At 57.5% G+C, this 18426-nt stretch overlaps 3 protein-coding genes across 8 annotated transcripts; all 3 read left to right on the top strand.

Annotated features, from left to right (window-relative positions):
• The first annotated feature begins 5 nt into the window (after nt 1-5).
• Nucleotides 6-3050, top strand: CKS1B (CDC28 protein kinase regulatory subunit 1B). The gene is made up of 3 exons (XM_026485285.4): nt 6-138; nt 1817-1944; nt 2542-3050. The coding sequence occupies exons 1-3, from the start codon at nt 80-82 to the stop codon at nt 2592-2594; spliced, it is 240 nt and encodes a 79-aa protein (XP_026341070.1). The 5' UTR covers nt 6-79; the 3' UTR covers nt 2595-3050.
• A 2596-nt stretch (nt 3051-5646) lies between these two features.
• Nucleotides 5647-11150, top strand: FLAD1 (flavin adenine dinucleotide synthetase 1). Of its 6 annotated transcripts, XM_026485277.4 has the most exons (9): nt 5655-5952; nt 6324-6373; nt 7034-7228; nt 7804-8548; nt 9163-9310; nt 9768-9866; nt 9946-10135; nt 10760-10833; nt 10928-11150. In XM_026485277.4, exons 3-9 carry the CDS (start codon nt 7163-7165, stop codon nt 11061-11063), a joined length of 1458 nt encoding a protein of 485 aa, XP_026341062.1. In that variant the 5' UTR covers nt 5655-5952; nt 6324-6373; nt 7034-7162; the 3' UTR covers nt 11064-11150. The 6 variants fall into 6 exon arrangements, with proteins under 6 accessions (XP_057170861.1, XP_026341062.1, XP_057170859.1 ...); XM_057314878.1 differs by lacking the exon at nt 7034-7228 and having other exon boundaries at nt 5647-5694; nt 6180-6373; XM_057314876.1 differs by having other exon boundaries at nt 9946-11150.
• A 240-nt stretch (nt 11151-11390) lies between these two features.
• Nucleotides 11391-12350, top strand: LENEP (lens epithelial protein). Its single transcript, XM_026485280.3, has 2 exons — nt 11391-11871; nt 11958-12350. Exon 1 carries the CDS (start codon nt 11589-11591, stop codon nt 11850-11852), a length of 264 nt encoding a protein of 87 aa, XP_026341065.3. The 5' UTR covers nt 11391-11588; the 3' UTR covers nt 11853-11871; nt 11958-12350.
• The last annotated feature ends 6076 nt before the right edge of the window (nt 12351-18426 follow it).

The raw sequence follows: 18426 nt of genomic DNA, 5'->3' as shown, positions 1-18426 counted from the left end.
AAGTGGGTGGGAGCGCGTGCTGCTGGGAGTTGTTTGGAGGTTGGCGGCGCGGGCCTGACGGTCCTCAGACTGATCGATCATGTCGCACAAACAGATTTACTATTCGGACAAATACGACGACGAGGAGTTCGAGTACCGGTTAGTGCCGGCGTGGGGGCCATAATGAGGTCGTGAACTTTGACAAGTGAGGGCAAAAGGAGTTAGTCACCGGGGCTGAAGCGATAGGACCGACGCATGCGCGAGAGACTCACGGGACGCGGGCGGGGACGGTCGCGGGAAGAGCAGGGCGCATGCGCGAGGGCCTGGCGGCGGCGAACTCGAAGTCGGCCCTGAGCTGTGGAGCGAGAGGAGGGGTGTGGCTAGAGTTCAAGGCTGACCCCCTCCACCCTGGCGGGGTTCTGGAGCGTTCTTTGAGCTTCCCCGGGCACGGGGGGCTTGGGCGTGCGGCTTGTTGGGGAGGGGGCCTGCTAGATGCCCCTTCTGGATGCACCTGCGATGTCTTACCCGGCGCCGGGGTGCCGCGGGCTCAGGAGCTGCCCCGGAGCGTGAGCACTGCGCACGGTCCCTGCCTCTCCCGACCCAGAGAGTCGGAGCAGAGCCTGCCGGGTTTCGGGAGGAGGCGGTGGTGCTGTGCTGGGACAGGGACCGGTGTGGGGAAGTAGCACTCGCTGCGGGATTGCGTCTGACAGATGCAGCGCCGCGATTCCAGGCCGGAAGATCGGGGACGAGCAATACTGCTCGAGCCGGCGTTCCAGGCATTCAGTGCGACGCTTACACGGACTGCCTAGTTGGTGTCTCGTCTTCCACCATGAAGAACATAGAATGGAGACTTGCCAGGCTTGGGTTTCTTTTCCAGCCGACTGGCTCCGGGCTTTCCGGGGACTCGGTGTGTGCTGACCCATACTGGACCGTGGGCGGGTTAGCTTTCTTAGCCACGTCTGAACTCGCTAACTAAACTCCGTGCTTATCACCCCTTTGCAGGGCTAGCTTCATCGCCCTGGAAGTTGTAAGTCCTGGCGATGCTGTCTTGGTTTAAGACAAGGGTGGCTGTTGCCAGGGTTTGTTGGTGGCGTTGTCAGTCTGATCTGATTAGGTACTGAAGACAGTCCCTGTGCCAGGGCCTTGTCGGAATGGCCGCTCACTTCACGTATTTAGATTAGAATTATGCCTTTGCAAAGGATCTCCGCTACTAGTACGGAGAGCATCTAGTATATTTTCACTGAGTATGATGGAGTTTATCTGGATAAGCCCAATTCATGTCAGAGTAATAATTTTTTGCCATGAAAGGAGACTTATCCTTGGTTAGGAGAACACGGGGTTTCCCAAAAGAAGTGTCACGGCAACTCTCTTCAAAGTTAGGAAAATGAAATCAAGGGTAGATTTTAGAGGGTAAGACACTTACATTTCATCCTTTGTGATGGCTCTTCCACAGGGTGCTCCACAAGAGGCCCTTCTTCCACAAACCAATCCTTTTCAAAACTACTTTTAATTATTAACACTGTGTGTGCCGTGGGGCTGCCCTTCTATCATTCTACGGTAATCAGCAGACTGAGCTCCAGGAAGGCAGGAAAACAGGTGCTCCCTCACTTGAGTTATTCATCAATGTGTGCTTTTTAACATGCTTTGGTGAGGATTTACATAATTGGCCTTTATTTCTAGTTGCCTCTATCCCACAATAAGATTATATAAACTCCCTACCATCAGAAACCAATTTTTTCTTTTCTATCCTCTCAGCTTTGTATGCAAGCTCTTGTCTAACAGACTGCACCCAGTACTGATGTGAATTCCCCCCATCTTTCCATGTTTCTGTTAATAGGCATGTTATGTTGCCCAAGGATATCGCCAAGCTGGTCCCTAAAACCCACCTGATGTCTGAATCGGAATGGCGGAATCTTGGCGTTCAGCAAAGTCAGGGATGGGTCCATTACATGATCCACGAACCAGGTTGGTATGATGTTTGAATGTAACCATGGAGGGAGGGCTCCTTCCCTGAGGGGAACACGGAATGATGAGATCGTATAACCCAGAGAAATGGGGGGGGATGGTAAGGGTGCTTTATTGGCTCCTCACCAGCCATCTAGAAAAACTGGAGTGACCAAAAATAAAAGGAAAGTATCTGGGAAGTTCAGAGACAGCCTGTCCCTGAAAAACCTCTTTTAATCTCTAGTTCAGTCCGAGTGTACCCTTTTTTGTCTTAAGGCCACATATACCCTCATAGCTATTGTGTCCCCTGCATCATTCTCCATCAGAAAGCGAACTCTCAGATGTGTTCCAAACATGCCAAGGAAAGCATATGCCTTGATAAGACACCAGACCCCAAGCTGCCAGGCAAAGCTAATACAGGATCCCTGGGGCTGTAGAGACACAACAAAGGAACTGACACTAACAGTTCTCCGCTTGGCGGACAGGCCCAGCTTCTGGCTCTGCTTCTAAGGCCGTATGCTTAAATCTTAATTTAGTCATAAAGATCTGAGCGGGTGATATCTGGGAAGTGCAGAGCCCAGGGCGAGTGTGTCTCTTCGATGTCATTCACTCTTCCAGAACCTCACATCTTGCTGTTCCGGCGGCCACTGCCCAAGAAGCCGAAGAAATGAAGCTGGCCACCCTGTCCAGCCTCGAGCTTGACACAGCTGTTCTCGCTTGCTAACATCTTCCTGATGACATCATTATGTTGCCTTCTTGTTTCTCACTTTGATATTTAAAGGATGTTCAGTACACTGTGCTGCTGACTGCTTTGCTTGAGCAGAGCCAACAGCACCATGGCCCAGCCAGATGAGCGCTCTTCGGGCTGCAGCCTCAGCTGAGTGTTACCCCAGAAACCATGCTTGAGCTCTGTACCCAGCAGAACACACTTGGTAGATGGAGGAAGCATCTGAGAAGGCAGCTATGGCTGTTACAGGGATTGTGTAAACTTGCTGTTTTGTTTTGTTTCCTGCCAGGTGTTGTATGTACGGTGGTTTGTTTCAATGTATTGGAAACTTTTCATTTTATTCAAGAAATCTGTTCCATGTTAAAAAGCCTTGATTAAAGAGGAAGTTTTTATAATCTGATTCCTTAATTGTAACGTTTTTTTCCCCTATCAGGGTGAGCATTACACTCAGTATCATGTTTCTGATTATATTCCTTTTGGTTAGATAATGAAGTTCAGCTCTTTGCTCATAATGAGGTTTATTTCAACATTCAGGTAACTGGTTTTTAATCTACTTTAAGCAGACTTTCTGTCAAATTTCTGAAATATATGTGGCTCTGTTAGCCTGAGGAAGAGAGTATGTAGAGACATCATCTCATCAAAACACATTAACCATTTCCTACAGTCAGGGATGCTGCCTGTAGCGCAGTCCTGATATTTGAAGGGCACAAGAGGGTAAAGGGAGGAGGCTGTCATCCCGAGGCTGCTCCTGTGCTCCACCTCCTGCCCGGCCTATGGCTCAGGCATACCTGTGGCCTGGGGGGGTGGGGGGGAGCCTGGGCTGTTTTTAGTGGCAAGTACTGATGCCTAAGTCATTCCTTAGAGATACTGCCTTAATTGGTCTGGGGTGGGGCCTGGATGTGGGAATTTGAAGCATTTGGCGGGTGGGGAATTTCAAGCATTTTTATGCAGGTAGTTGGAGTATTAACTTTGAGAAAACAGGTGTAAGCTGTAGTTGTTCAAGAAAACATTTCTCCAGGGGGCGCCTGGCTGGCTCAATGCGTGGAGCAGCGGACTCGATCTCAGGCTTGCAGAGTTCCAGCCCCGTGTCGGGTGGAGAGAATAACAGTACAAAATAAAGGAAATGCATCTTACCCTTCTCCCTAGCTTCCATCCATTTATTCCTACGGCGGTTGTTCAGTTGTGGTCCCTGAGCCAGAAGCATCCACATCACTGGAACCTTGTTAGAAATGCAAATTACTGGACTCCACACTAGACCTACTGAATCAGAACTCAGGGCTGGACCTAGCAAGGTTTTGACAAGCTCTCTAGGTGATTCTGGTGACCACTCAAGCTTGAGAACCCTCTGATAAAGAATTGGACCAGAGCATTTTTGTGGGAGGGGTGGCCAAATATTACCCGTACTACTAGTAAAGATAAGGGATCATGTGACATATCATTAGACAAGTGGGACTTTTGTTTTGCCTTTAAAATTTTTACTGGATGTCTGGGTGTCTCGGTTGGTTGGGCATCTGCCTTCCGCTCGGGTCCTGGTCCCAGGGTCCTGGGATCAAGCCTGGCATCCAGCTTCCTGCTCAGCAGGGAGTCTGCTCCCTCTGCCTGTAACTCCCGCCCCCCCCATTTGTGTGCTCTTTCTCTCTCTCTCTCTCTAATAAATAGATAAAATCTTTTTTAGAAAAAAAATTTTTTAGGGGCTCTGGGCTGGCTCAGTCCATAGAGCATGCAACTCTTGATCTGGGGGTTGTTGAAAAAAAAAAAAAAAAAACACACAGGGTTTATTACTTGAGAAAGAATGGTCTAGAAGCCTGGCTCTTCCTTTCACTTTAGTGTTGTTGCTGTGTGGCATCCCTTAACATTTCTTAGCCTGTTGCCCATTTCTAAAATGGGCATCATCTATCTTGGGCTTTAGAAGAGTAAAAGGAGGGTGGTGTGATTCAGCTGTTTTCCAAGTGATGAATAAATTTTAGAGGTTTACTACAGAAAACAGTCTAGGGACCAGAAGCATCAGCATGACAGGAGAGCTTGTTAAATGCAGATCTCAGGCTTCTACCCCAAACTTCCTGAATGGGGGAGATCTAATCAGCCTATTAAGAAGGTCCCAGATGGGAGCACCTGGCTTGCTCAGCTGGTAGAGCATTCGACTCTGGGTCGTGAGTTCAAACTGCACCTTGGGCATAGAGATTACTTACAAATTTAAAAAAAATTTTTAAAAAGGTCCCAGATCAAACGTTAAACTTTAAGAAGCACTTTTAGACCAAAGGCAAGTGAAATGAGAGTAAGCTAGGACGATGTAAGAATCCGAGTGGATACACAGCACGGCCTAGTTGGCTGCCCTCACTTGAGCCTGTAAGACCAGTAATTGGGCAAAGGTGATGTTCAAACAGAACTATCCTAGAGCAAGGGCGCGGGGGGGGGGGGGGGGGGGGCGGCAAGGCTTTTTCTTGTCAAGAGGGTTAAATATATAGCTTTATCGTTTATAATAGAGGTGAATGAAAACTCACCTCCAAGATCTTCCTACCTCATGAGTGCTGACACTTGGTGTCCCTCCAACTTGCATGCCGCACAGTGTAAAATCCCTCTGGCAACAGCCCCTGCGCCTAGAATTAGGGTTAGTGCCTGACAGCACCTGCACACAAGAATTTGAAAACAGGACAGAAGTGAGAGTCACGCCTCCCTTTACTTGCAGCCCCACAAAGCGCACCCCAAAGTCCCTGGAGCACCGCCCACCACCGCCCCTTCCGCGCCCCAGGTCCGTGGGGCCCGGCCCCGCCCCGCCCCCCGCCGGCGGCCCGGCCCCCGCAGTTCCGGGTGGGGGTGACCACGTGCTTGTCGCCAATGACAACCCGGCGCTCCTCCCGCCCCCTAGCTAAGGCGGGCGAGCGACAGCCGGCTGCACCAATAGGCCCTTGGAAGTCGTCTGAGCGACAGCCAAGGTGACCAACTGCTGTGAGCAGGTACGGGTGTAAGGCGGGACTCTGCGTGCGGACGCCGCCCGGTACGTGCGGGAGCAGAGGGCACGAGCAGGGGAAGGGCCCGAGAGGCAGGTGGGGACCTGGGAGAGCGAGGCGGGCTGCACCGTGGCCGGGAGTCGGGACTCCAGGCCAGAAAGGGTGCGGACGCCTGCGGGAGAGGCGCCTGAGCTCCGGTCCGGGGCGGAGCGGGAACGGGGGGTAGTTTAAAAGGAGTCGAGACACTTAAAGGAACAGGTGCCCCAAGGAGAGGAGGCATTTGAAGGTGCAGATGGCCGAGCTCTAGCCGACTAGAGGAGCCGAGCTCGGCGCGCAGAAGACATATTCAAAGGGGTAGGTGCTCGGGAGAGCAGGACATTTAAGGGAGCCTAGAGCCAAGCTTAGAAGGCGTGAAGAGGACAGGGCTGGGGTTTCAGAACACGTTTCTTACAGGCGGGGATAAAGGAGTCCTGTCAAGGGCCTGCGAGGTCTTCCTCTAAGGACGAACGTGCACTCCTGCTCCCCCATTGTCCTCTCTGGCTCCTCCAGGTTCCCTTGACCCCAGAACCCCCTATTTTCAGGCTATGGCCCCCAGTGCCCTGTAGACCTGGCGCGACTCCCGTGCTTTCGACCCCTATTTGGGGCCCTGGGTGGCTCCTGGAGGGCCTTGCAGAGGGGCAGAGAAGGCAGGACCATGGCATCTAGGGCCTTTGAACCTCCCCCAGGGCGCAGCGTGACGGCGGGCATCATCATTGTTGGAGATGAGATCCTCAAGGTGTGTCTGGGCCAGAAGAGGGGGGAGGGTGCGGTCCTGTCCTTAAGAGCCTGCTGCACTTCCTGTTGAGGGGAGGCCGCCCCGGGTGGGAGCCCCCTTGCCGCAGTAGAGTCCTGGAGTGAGTCCAGCCTATTAGAGGGAAAGTGACCCCTCGTTCTTTCAGTTACTCTGTTGAAAACTTGTAGCAAAGTTGCTAAAATTTGCCAAGCAGTTTATAGCGGTGGGAGGGGCTTTACAGAAACCACGTGAGTCCATGGGGTAAAGGAGGTGTGGGTGCAGTGCTCTCATGGAAGAGTTCTAGCCAGTCTGTTGGGAAAATGACCCAAGGCATTCAGCAGAGTGAGTAAGCAAAATAGAAGGAAAGTAGTAGATGGAAGAAATCCCTTTTGAACAATCAGGGAAGTCTCAGGAGAAGTCATGGTAGGCATCAGGTTTGTAATAGCAATATTGACCCTTCTCTTTTGAGTGTTTACTAGCGTCTCGCAGTGTGCTGATTAGATCACATATGCGGTCTTTCTGATCCTTACAACATTCCCATGAGGTTTAATACTTTTATTATAAATCTCAGTTAATAGATTATGAGACCAAGAAGCTTGCCCAAGACTACAGAGCTCGGGACTGGTGGAGGTGGGATTCCAACCCCATTTTCTCTTCCTCCAGAGTAACCCTTACCCGCTAAGCTCCCTGTAGAGAAGTAGAAGGAGATGGGGCTGGGAAGGAACGTTGGATACACACCAGAGACAGACAGCCTCAAAAATTCTGCAAAGGAATTTGAACTTTATTCTGTACATGGTTGGAAACAACACATGGCTTTTGAGCCCAAGAGTGGAGCAATCATGGCAGCACATTAGAAAGGTTAGTCAGGAGGCCTGGGGCAGAGTGCTGTGACTGGAGGCTGGGAGCCTGGCCAGGGGGCTATCGCCACTGTCCAGATATAAGGTGCCAGGGACCTGCGTGGTGGCAGTAGGGACAGAGAGAAGAGAGCAGACGGGGAGACGTTTCAGTAGAGTTGACAGCAGCAGGGCCCGACTGGCTGTGGACAGTGTCTGGGGAGCCACTGACCAAAGTGACAACAGCCAGGAATATGGTGGAGATGCCGAGTAAGTCCGTGGAGCCAGGGGACTACACTGTCAGGGTTGGTGAGGAACTGAGCGATTGTCCACAGAGAACTGACCATGGAATCCATGAGCAGAGACGAGGTCGAGGTCAAGGTCAAAGTGCAGAGAGGGAGGCCCAAGGTGGATCATGCCATCCCTGACTGTTCCCGTGGTTTTCTCACTCCCGTGCCCAGTGCAGGCTGTGTGGTCCCCCAAGGCAGCTCCCCCCCAAGAACACAGTGCCCCAGCATCAGGCAGATGCATCTGTTGCCCCCTCCCTTTGTGCTTCATCCCCACGGCATTGACACTCACCGTCCCCGTCTCATCTCTCAGGGACACACTCAGGACACCAACACCTACTTTCTGTGCCGGACACTGCGCTCCCTGGGGGTCCAAGTGTGCCGAGTCTCTGTTGTGCCTGATGAGGTTGCCACCATTGCGGCTGAGGTCACTTCTTTCTCCAGCCGCTTCACCCACGTCCTCACGGCAGGGGGCATCGGCCCCACTCACGACGACGTGACCTTCGAGGCAGTAGCACAGGCCTTTGGGGACGAGCTCAAGCCACACCCTGAGCTGGAAGCCGCCATCAAGGCCCTCGGAGGGAAGGGCTGGGAGAAGCTGTCTCTCGTGCCCTCCTCCGCCCGCCTGCACTACGGCACAGATCCTCAGACAGGCCGGCCCTTCAAATTCCCGCTGGTCTCCGTCCGAAACGTTTACCTCTTCCCAGGCATTCCAGAGCTGCTGCGGAGGGTGCTGGAGGGGCTGAAGGGGCTGTTCCAAAACACAGCTGTGCAGTTCCACCTGCGGGAGCTCTATGTGGCCGCTGACGAGGCCTCTATCGCCCCCATCTTGGCCGAGGCCCAGGCCCACTTCGGACGCAGGCTCGGCCTGGGCTCCTATCCTGACTGGGGCAGCAACTACTATCAGGTGAAGCTGACGCTGGACGCAGAGGAGGAAGGGCCCCTGGAGGAATGCCTGGCCTACCTGACCGCCCGTCTGCCCCCGGGGTCTCTGGTCCCCTACGTGCCCGACGCCGTGCAGCAGGCCAGTGAGGCCGTGTACAAACTCGCAGAATCAGGTAGGGGCCTTGGTGGGGAGCGGCTGCTTGCGGCAGGCCGGGGGACTCCCTAGGCCTCAGGAACGCCGGGGCTGTTGGAGGCTTCCTGCAAATCCGGGAGCGGGTGGCAGATGGCCCCGCAGTAAATGCAGGCCGCGTGTGTGCTGTCTGAAGCACCGTGCTGGGTAGGAGGGGCGTAGCTCGACAGGACAGTCGTACACCGTGCCCTTCTGGGCCAGGCGCGTAACAAGAAAGGTACCCGGGCACGAGATGTCGGTGACGAGGGGCCTCCAGGGCCAGGAGGTCAGCTCTGACCTGGGTACATATTACATACAATCTAGTGGGCAAGTGCCTTGTGAGTGGAGTGGTAAGGAGGATTGGGCCTGACCGGGAGGTTGGCGAGAGCAAACCGTGTGCAAATTAGGGGAGTGGAAGGAAACCAGGGCCCCCAGAGGGAAGGCACTGAGGTGGGGCTGTAGGGCCGGTGGGGGCACACCCTGAAGGGCATGAGGGAGTCCAGCCAGCGCCCCGACACTGGGAAGCCACGGAGACTTTAAGCAAGAGCCGCGTGGCCCGCACTGTCCTCTGACAGCCACGTGCATCCATCTGATGGCTTCTTGTCTGTGTGCTCGCAGGGTCTTCTCTGGGGGAGAAGGTGGCAGGCGCCCTGCAGACCATCGAGACTGCGCTGGCTCGGTACGACCTCACCCGCCTCTGCGTGGGCTTCAACGGAGGCAAGGACTGCACCGCACTCCTGCACCTCTTCCACGCGGCCGTGCAGCGGTGAGCCGACCCCTGGGGGCGGGACCTCAGAGGTGCCCATCTGCCCCCGTCTAGCTCCTCACCCGAGGAAGCAGGGAGGGAAAGGGCAGCTGGATGGGGGCTGGGAGGGTGAACTGGTGACCTCCAGTTCTGTTCCCCCACCACATTTATTGAGCTTCTGACATGTGTGTGGCCCTGGGTGTGGACGTGAAGGCCACCATCCTGACCAGCCACTGGGAGGTCACAGTCCTGTTGGGGAGGTGACATTCACATGCCCGAAATGGGGCTATGTGCTCCCGATCTGAGAAGTGAGAGTTCAGAATGGGCTTCCCAGAGGAAGCGGGTTCTCTTGGATGGGAAGGACACGGAGAGCAGAGAATGGGAGGCTGTCCATCGGGGGGGTGCCAGAGGGAACAGTGTGAACGGTGTGAGAGCATCTCCCTGCCCGCTCGCAAGCCAGTGTGCCCTTCCCACCCAGGAAATGCCCTGGTGCTCAGGAACCCCTCCAGATCCTGTATGTCCGCAGCGTCTCTCCTTTCCCAGAGCTGGAGCAGTTCCTACAGGACACCATCAAGAGGTACTCGGGGGCCCGGAGGCTGGGGCTCCGAGGGGGGTTCCGCAGTGCCCACTTCTGACCACAGCCCTCTCCCTTCCAGGTACAACCTGCAGGTCCTGGAGGCCGAGGGCGACATGAAGCAGGCCCTGAGCGAGCTGCAGACGCGGCACCCCCAGCTGGAGGCTGTCCTGATGGGCACCCGCCGCACGGACCCCTACTCCCGCAGCCTCTGCCCTTTCAGCCCCACCGACCCTGGCTGGCCGGCCTTCATGCGCGTCAGCCCACTGCTGGTAACGGGGCAGAGGCTGTGGGGCCTCCAATCCCAAGCCCTGTCCATCGTGCGCCCTGGCTTCCCCACGTGGGAGAGGTTGGAGCCTGGGGCTCAGATGAAGAACCCCATCTTCCGAGGGAGGCCGTGCCGTCGGCTCATTGAGCCTGCTGGGCGTTCTTTACTGAACACCGAGGGCAGGCCTGTGCTTTCTCCCGCTAGGTCTGTGCTGTCCCGTATGGTGGCTGCTAGCCACCCGCTTCTCAGAGTGCAGCTTGCTAGAGTGAAATAAGGAATTACCAAAAACCACTAAATGGTGGACTTTAAAAGGATGAACTCTGTGGCCATGAAAGTTCGACCTTCAGTTCCTGACCGCACCAAGCACGTTCAGGTCCCCCGTCAGACGGGGCAATTAGAGCCCCTTTCCCTCGCCGCGTGGTGTGTCCTGCTGCCTCACACGGACACACGCCATGGAGGGGGCTGGGGGGCAGGATGAAGGCTTTCTCGTTCACGTTGCGTGGCCGACAGAGAATCTGATAGGGGCCCTCCCTTGGGGGCCAAGAAGCAGAAGGGGCGTAGGTGGGCCCCTTCCCAGGTGGAAAGGGGTAAATGAGGGAGAGTTGGTGACTCCACTCTGACCTCCCAGGACTGGACCTACAGAGATATCTGGGACTTCCTGCGTCAGCTGTTTGTCCCGTACTGTATCCTGTACGACCGAGGGTAAGGGTGTTGGGGGAGAACGGCTGTGGGGAAGACGGGGTGCTGGGGGAGGGAGAGCCACCCCCCACACTTGCCTCCCTTCTCCCGGCTCCAGCTACACGTCGCTGGGGGGCCGGGAGAACACGGTGCGGAACCCGGCCCTGAAGTACCTGACCCCGGGAGGACAGCCCACCTACCACCCAGCCTACCTACTGGAGAATGAGGATGAGGAGCGGAACTCCCGTACTTGACCTCGCAGGCCTGCCCCCTGCAGGAGCGGGGAAGGAGGCTGTCCTGGGTTGTCGCCGGTCAATGGTCAATAAACTGTACCTCTCGTGTGCCGCTGTTCTGGCTGTCTTCCTGTGCCAGGGGACGGGAGAAGCAAGAGAGCACTGGGCTCTGTCACCTCTGAGCTGGCAGTGCTCCCGTGCGGGGGGCCAGGGGTGGGGGGTGCGTGGAGGACAGACTGGAAAGGAGCCCACACTGAAGGTTCTGAATGCCAGCCTCAGCAGGAGCCCACCAGAGGGCAGGAGCAGGGACTTGTGCCAAGCACGGGGGCGGGGGGGGGGGGCAGGCAACACAGGCTGGGCCCGAGGTCTTGAGACGCAGGCTGGAAGCTGAGCGGGCTTGGCTGCAGAGGACGGAGGATGCCGTGGCTGGGCCCTCCCTCCCCCTCCTAACCCCAGCCTCCATCCCTGTCCATAGAGGCTGACTCAGCCCGTTCTTGGGCCCAGAACCTTCCCTGTGCTGACCCGGGGGCCTTTGTCCCCAGAGTCATGAGGTCTGAGGGGGTGGGGACACTGTTGATAAAAGACTGGAGGCGGCTCCCACATGCCTCAGAGCTGCCGCCCCACATGCAGCCCCGGACACAGCCCCTGGCACAGGCCCTGCCGTTCTCCTTCCGAAGGGCCCTGCGGGACACCGGGCTCCCAGTGCCTGTCTGGAAGATGGGCACAGGATGGGAGGGCCTGCAGCAGACCCTGAAGGAGGTCGTCTACATCCTTCTGTGCTGCTGGTGCATCAAGCAGCTGCTGGATTAGGGAGCCGAGCTTGGCTCAGGTGGGCAGGGTGGGCGGGGCAGACAGGAAGCCTGGCTGCCTCTCTGTGCTCCACCCCACCTCTCAGCCTCCCATTCTCTGCTCTAGTGCCCAGCCCAGCCCCCATCAGGACTCCCAGAGCCAGCGATGCCCCCCCAAGGATGGGCCACAGACACAGCGGGAAGTCGGACCCTGCTTCTGGTGTGTGCCATCTGCCAGTCCGGCCTGCCTGGGCCTCCATCCCCAGCCCCCACCTCTGGTGGACCCCTGGGGCACAGGAGCTCGGCCAGCAGGCTGGGGACCCCAGGAAGACTGCCGCAGGAGCTGGCATTTCTCCAAGCCTGGCACAGTGAGCCCACCAGCCCAGATGGTTGATTTCTCCATACTCTCTTAGTGCCAGGAATCGGCTGCCCCTGCTAGCCCTGTTTGAGAATCACTGAACTATGTATGTGTGTGTGTATATATACATACATAGATGTGTGTGTGTGTGTGTGTGTGTGTGTGTGTGTGTGTGTAAAATAAATAGGCCTTGAGGCCTAGAGTTCTAAATGTCTGAAAGGGAATCAGGAAAACTCAGCACTCGAAGGGTCTGGGAGCCAGGGTACAGACCAGGGAGGGAAGAAGGTTGTCCTGGATAGAACTGAGACTGAAAACCAGGTTTTCTGAGTCACTGGTGCCTGGGTGGGGAGGGTGGAGGGTGGAAAGGCCAGGTTCCTCCCAACTGGTGGATAGGGAGGGGTGCAGTTTGGGTGGGGCCTTCTTCTGGGAGGCCCTGTGCCTTAGGCCGGGAACCCCAAGAGAAGACCCGGTCTGGCCAGCTCCCTGCTTCTGAGGATCTTGGGAGAAGCACGGCCGATGCTAGTCCGCAGCTCACAGAGGACATTGAGCCTTGCTCCTCCAGCTCGCACAGGAGGCTGCAAGAGAAAGGCGCCTGTGTGGCCACGCGGGTTCCTCAGGCTTAGTACAGTGCACGGGCACGGACAGCCAGAAGGAGCCGAACTGACTCCGCTTCCCCCTGGCGGCCCCTGACACGTGCTTCCCCTGCAGTACGCCCACCTAGTGGCAGGTAAATCAGCCGCTTACGGTACCCGGCTTACGCTTGGTGGCATGCCCACTCACAGGCCCCCACAGCCTCAGAGCCGGCATGCCCAGGCCCCTCCCTCCTCTCCTGGTGCGCAGGCCTGAAGATGGTGTAGGGAACTCTCTCCTCACTCCCAGGGACCAGCTTTTCCCCCGACTTCTGAGTTAAGTCCTTTTTCTCTGGGCACATGGTGTCTCTTTTTGTAAAGGTAACATAGAACCAGAGTAAGGAGTGGTGCTGGTGAGAAGCGACTCTCCCCCTGCCCCCCATCCGCCCCCAGCTCTCTTCCGAGGAGTTAGTCAGCTCGACCAGTCCCTTGAAGAGCGTTCCAGAGACAGTCTATGCAGCACAGACTGCATCTTCGTGTGTTCGTTCATTCAACAAATGTCACTGAGCACCCACCGTCCGCTGGTCTGGGTGCTGGAGTACGGCAGTGATCACAGCAGGCCCCTGGCCACTCAGGGGGCTTCTGTTCTCGTGGACAGACCCAGGAAATAAAATATAAACAGAACGACAAGTGTAGAGATGTTATTAGGTGATAGGTGCTCTGGAAAAGAGAAACCGTTGAGGTGGGAGGGTGTGGGGCAGGTCGTGGAGGGCCTCACAAGCCAGGGTAAGCAGGGCTGAGCTTCATGTGGAGTGAAATGAGAAAGCTGTTGCAGGTGTTCCCACGGGCTGCTGTGTGGAGAACAGACTTTGGGGAGCAAGGCTTGGACAGGAGAGCCCAATCAGGAAACCACAGGCACAATCTGGGCCCAACGGGCCAGTGCCCGTGGTTCAGAGTAGTGGAGAGTAGCGGCTGGCCTAAATGCATTCACATTCTTTTTTTTTTTTTTTTTAAGATTTTATTTATTTATTTGACAGAGAGACAGTGAAAGAGGGAACACAAGCAGGGGGAGAGGGAGAGGGAGAAGCAGGCTTCCCGCTGAGCAGGGAGCCCGATGCGGGGCTCGATCCCAGAATGCCAGGATCATGACCTGAGCTGAAGGCAGACACTTAACAATGGAGCCACCCAGGCGCCCCATGAATGCATACGCATTCTTTTTCTTTTTTTAAGATTTTTTTAATTTTTAAATAATCTGTACACCCAATGTGGGGCTTAAATTCATAACCCTGAGATTAAGAATCACGCACTCAGGGCGCACGGGTGGCTCAGTCAGTTAAGCATCGACTCTTGATCTCAGCTTGGGTCTTCATCTCAGGGTCTTGAGTTCAAGCCCTGCATTGGGCTGCATGCTGAGTGTGGAGCCCACTTAGGGGGAAAAAAAACATAGTCGCTTGCTCTACAGACTGAGCCAGCCAGGCACCCTAAGCCCATATGTGTGCTCTGCACACAGCCCCGCATCTTGCTTGTCTCCCTCCACATGCCCCATACAGGATTCCATATTAGCACACGAGGAGCCTGCGCCCTCTTTCTCGCGGTAGCATAGAACTCCACAGTACTCCAGCTCAAGACTTTTTTTTTAAGATTTATTTATTTGAGAGTGAGCGAGAGCACAAGCATGGGGGTGGGGCGGGATCCCAAGCCGACTCGCTGCTGAGTGCAGAGCCTGCCCAGGGCTCCATCTCACGCCCCTGACATCACCACCTGAGCCAAGACCAGGAGTCTGACGCTTAACCGACTGCACCACCCAAGCGCACCTCAAGATTACTTTTGATTCCAGCAGCTTGGGATCTTAGGCACCCACATAATCAGATCAGTGCTCTTGCCTGGCCTTCAGAGCCCCACCTCATGCCAGGGCACAGCGGTGAAGGGGGAAGGTTCAACCAGAAAGAGGTCAGCAGTGGCAGTGGACACAGAAGTCACTTTCCCACAAGGGGGTGGGGCTCCCGCCTCCCCCTCATAGCCTGCACCTGCTTGGTCAACCCCACCCTGACTCAAGCTCTGGCTTCCTGCCTCCTTTTCCTCTCTTGGGCCCCACTTCCACCCAGATGGGACGGTCCCTGGAGGTGGAGCCTGGAGTCTGAGAGTTCTGAGCGCAAGGGCCTTGGCCAGGGATGGGGGTGTCTGGCAAAGACCCCCGGGGAAAGTGGTGGAGGCAGGGCCCAGGAAGTGGAAAGAGGGAACAGAGGAGCAACCTGCGGTGGCCCGAGGACAGGGTCAGCTGTCCAGAGAGCCCTGAAGGTAGAGAGGCTGAGGAGAGGGATGGGGAGAACAAGGAAAAGCTTGCACACCCTCTGAGAGCCCTTTTCACGCTACAAAGTGCTTGGAGACTGACACACGTCCACCTCAGAATCAGGCAGGGCGAGGGCAATCCTCCCACGATAGCTTGAAGGAAACGGGCCAAGAGATGAGAAGTGTCATGTGCACAGCACACTGCAGTGGGGGTAGTCAGCTGGTGAACCCCGATGTTCCCATCTCAGATTCAGGGCTTCTCTGGACCAGCCAGCCCTCCTCTTCTGCAGCGGTGCCTGGGAGGGGGGGCTGGGCAGGCCAAGGTGTGGAGAGGACTACCGCCCCCACACTGCACCCACCCCACAATTCCGACTCCCACCTCAACTCCAAGCAGCTCTTGCTCTTGCTTTCCCTGGCTCCTTTGAGGGTCCCAGCTATGTCCTTTTCACCGACACCACACAGGCCAGGAGATGGTTCCCTGGTCTACACCTCCCCACTCCTCCAGATGCAGCAACTTCCCCGGAAGGTTCTCTTCCCATCTAGAGTAAGCTCGGGTTTGGAGTGGTCAAACTACTCTCATAGGGTAGCCGAAGAGGGGAGCAGAGTGCCAAGATAGGGAGGGACGAGTAAGATCTTATTTACCCCTGGGCGCTCAGGGGCCCTCCAGTGGCCACAAGGGGTAGGGGAATGGGCGGGGTAAAACGGGGAAGGAGCCTCCGCGAAGCTGGAAGGGACCCCCCCAAATGCGACAGCACTGGGAAGTGCGGTCTGATACCCGGGATTCCTAACTAATTACGTCGGATATTAGACCCTCAATGGTGTGCGAAAGGCAGGTGGAGGGCAAGGGTCCTGGCGAAGTGGTCTGGGAGCGGCGCGCACTAAACCGGGTTTTTTTGTAATGATCTCAGTTGGGCCCTGTGTTTTCCCAGCAACACTCAGAAGCGGGCGGGATGAGGGGTGTGGCAGTCGTCCCAACCGCGCTGGAGCGCAGACCCCCAAGGGCACAAGCTCTTCCTCGCGTTCCTATTTGCATCTCGTTTGCATAGCAGTTATTTCCCCTTTGAAAGGCAAAAGTCCCCAACCCCGTTCTCGGTTACTCCCAGCTGAGACTTTCTACTCCCGTCTTTGCCAGCCTCGGAGACGTGCCGGTTCTTCCGGCCACTCTCGGGCCCCTCTGGCCGCCGCCCCCGGTACCTTCGGTCCTTCACCTGTCCCAGCCTCTCCGCGGCCACCCGAAACCCCCGCTGGGTTCGAGGAGCCGAGACACGTGCGCCGCCTGCTGGCTGGCGGGAGGGAGGCTGAGGGCTGAGGGGTTCTGTTTCGCCTTCTCTGGGATGTGGAGTTTTGGAAAATGTTCCCCGAGCTTCCTGAGGCTAAATTTATCTCCCCCGGCCCTGGGGGGCGCAGAGATCCCGGAGACGATTAGCGCTCAGTCGCAGCCGGCTCCCGCCCAGAGGCCCGGAATAGGCGCTGAGTTATAAATAGTGCGCCCGCAGGTGTGGGGGGAGTCGGCGGGAGGGGGCAACCCTGGCAGCCACGGCCCCTTCAGGTGGGTTGGGCGGTCGCGGTGGGGGCGCCGGGGGGCGGCGGGCGGGGGGGGGGCTGCGGTCTGAGCGCCCCCGGCGGTTTCCTGGGCGGCGGGTTTTTCGAGGGAAGCGGAGGCAGCCCGGGCAAGGGGGGAGCGGGGAAGAGGTGGGCGCTCAAGGCAGGCTGACGCTCCGCTTCCAACTCAGCACCTCCCCACTTCCAAAACAGGCCCCCAGACCCACTCACTCAGGACCCCGCCCAGAGAGAGCCTTGCCTCTCTTCCGCCAGAACCCTCTCCCTCCAGGCTCTGCAAGCGTCTAACTTCTGCAGCTGCCCCGAGCGCACGTGGCCCAGGCAGTCCCGGCACCTGGCTGTCACTCAGAACCGCTGTCCCCAGCCCCAGGTACACAGCCCTCCCTAGGAGGGCTTAACTCCCAGCCCGGGCTGGCGTCCTTCTCCTTGGCCAAACACCACTCACTCTCCAGGTATTTACCCACCTCCTGCTACTTTCCCCTCAAAAGTTAGGTCTAGCTGGTCGCCTGAGATGTATGTCTGAACGCGCGGCTCTGGGATGCCCTGCTCTCTCCAGGAGGCCCCTGCAAGGCCCCACACTTGCCCCCCAGACCCCAGTGCCAGTCCAGGCCTGGTGGCGGGCGGGGGTGGCAGCGGGCCCCTGGGGCCCAGCCAGGGTTTCGTGGGAGGGGGCACAGCCCCCAGTCAGCGTTTCCTGGCTGCGGCTGTCTGTGGTTTGGCGCGGTAAGGGCCAGGAGATGGAGGGGAGGCGGGAATTTCGAGTCGGGGTTCCCCCTCCGACTTCTGAGCCAGGAAGGAAGCTGTATGGACCAGAAGAGAGACGTGGGTGGTGGTGGTGGTGGTGGTGTGTCACGGAGGAACAAACCGGAGGTTCCAGAACTGTCCAGACAGTGGAGAGTGGCATTCCCTTGGCCTACAGATCCAGACTGGGTCCAGCAAGAGTCCGGAGGCGACCCTCAGAGACGAGGGACGGGGCGGGCCCGAGGCACTGGGCGCCTTTCGTTTCTCTGTACCGAGGGGCTGGTGCCAAGACGCCCGGCCTTGGACTGGCTCCGGAGGCCCAGGTTCTGCCCTCCCTGAGCCACTTTCCCGCCCTCCTTTTCCTGGGCCGTGCCCCCTCCTCCACGAAGCAGCCCCCTCTCCGTTTCACGCGTGCACAGCTGGCTCTGCCGTCTAGCCCCCCGCACGACTCTTCCCCAGGCTAGCACGACCCCGACGGCTGGAGAAGGGAGAGAGAAACCCTGGCCTGGACCCCACCGGCTCCGGGCCCTCACCGACCAGACTCGGTCCGGCGGGGCCGAGAAGAAAACCTGGAGCAGTGACCGGCCTCGGGGCCCAAGGGGGACAGGGACGATAGGAAAACCCGGAGCGGATTCAGCGAGCGGGAGCGTCCCAGGCCCGCTGCTACCCCCTCCTTCCTACAGCCCCCCTAATTCTCCAGTGAGATAATGTCTGAGGTGGGGGGCTGTTTGGCTTGGCCTGGGCCCTCAGGGGCGCCTCACACTTTCCGCCCCTGGCTGGGGCGCAGGGCAGCGGCCCCGAGGCTGAGTCACGGCCGGAGCGGGAGGGAGGGAGGGACCGGGACTCCGCCCCTCCCCCTGCGCGGGGATCCCGGGTCAGCCCGGGTGAGGGCCAGGGCCCCCCTGGCGCCGCCCATTGTGGTCCAACAGGTTGAGCTGGTGTCCCGCGGAGCCACCTGCTGGAAAGGGAGGGAGGCCCCCTGCGGAGGGGGCTGGGGAGGAGAAAGCGAGTCGGACCCGGTTCGGCCCGGCCGGCCGCGGGGAGCGGAACCTGGCCCGCGGTAGCCGGATTTGATTCCG

This window comes from Ursus arctos, unplaced genomic scaffold (assembly GCF_023065955.2).
Source record: "Ursus arctos isolate Adak ecotype North America unplaced genomic scaffold, UrsArc2.0 scaffold_2, whole genome shotgun sequence".
Lineage (NCBI taxonomy): Eukaryota > Metazoa > Chordata > Mammalia > Carnivora > Ursidae > Ursus > Ursus arctos.
Note: the sequence above shows the minus strand (reverse complement) of the source record. Positions and strands in the feature narration are given on the sequence as shown.

Excerpts from the sequence above, each read along its gene's own strand:
- FLAD1 (XM_057314874.1), top strand. The coding sequence starts at position 6,293 with ATGGCATCTAGGGCCTTTGAACCTCCCCCAGGGCGCAGCGTGACGGCG. Across the intron at positions 6,374-7,803 it reads TTGGAGATGAGATCCTCAAG|GGACACACTCAGGACACCAA; the intron begins GTGTGTCTGGGC and ends CTCATCTCTCAG. Across the intron at positions 9,867-9,945 it reads CTACAGGACACCATCAAGAG|GTACAACCTGCAGGTCCTGG; the intron begins GTACTCGGGGGC and ends TCTCCCTTCCAG.
- LENEP (XM_026485280.3), top strand. The coding sequence starts at position 11,589 with ATGAGGTCTGAGGGGGTGGGGACACTGTTGATAAAAGACTGGAGGCGG.
- CKS1B (XM_026485285.4), top strand. The coding sequence starts at position 80 with ATGTCGCACAAACAGATTTACTATTCGGACAAATACGACGACGAGGAG. Across the intron at positions 139-1,816 it reads GACGAGGAGTTCGAGTACCG|GCATGTTATGTTGCCCAAGG; the intron begins GTTAGTGCCGGC and ends TTCTGTTAATAG. Across the intron at positions 1,945-2,541 it reads TTACATGATCCACGAACCAG|AACCTCACATCTTGCTGTTC; the intron begins GTTGGTATGATG and ends TCACTCTTCCAG.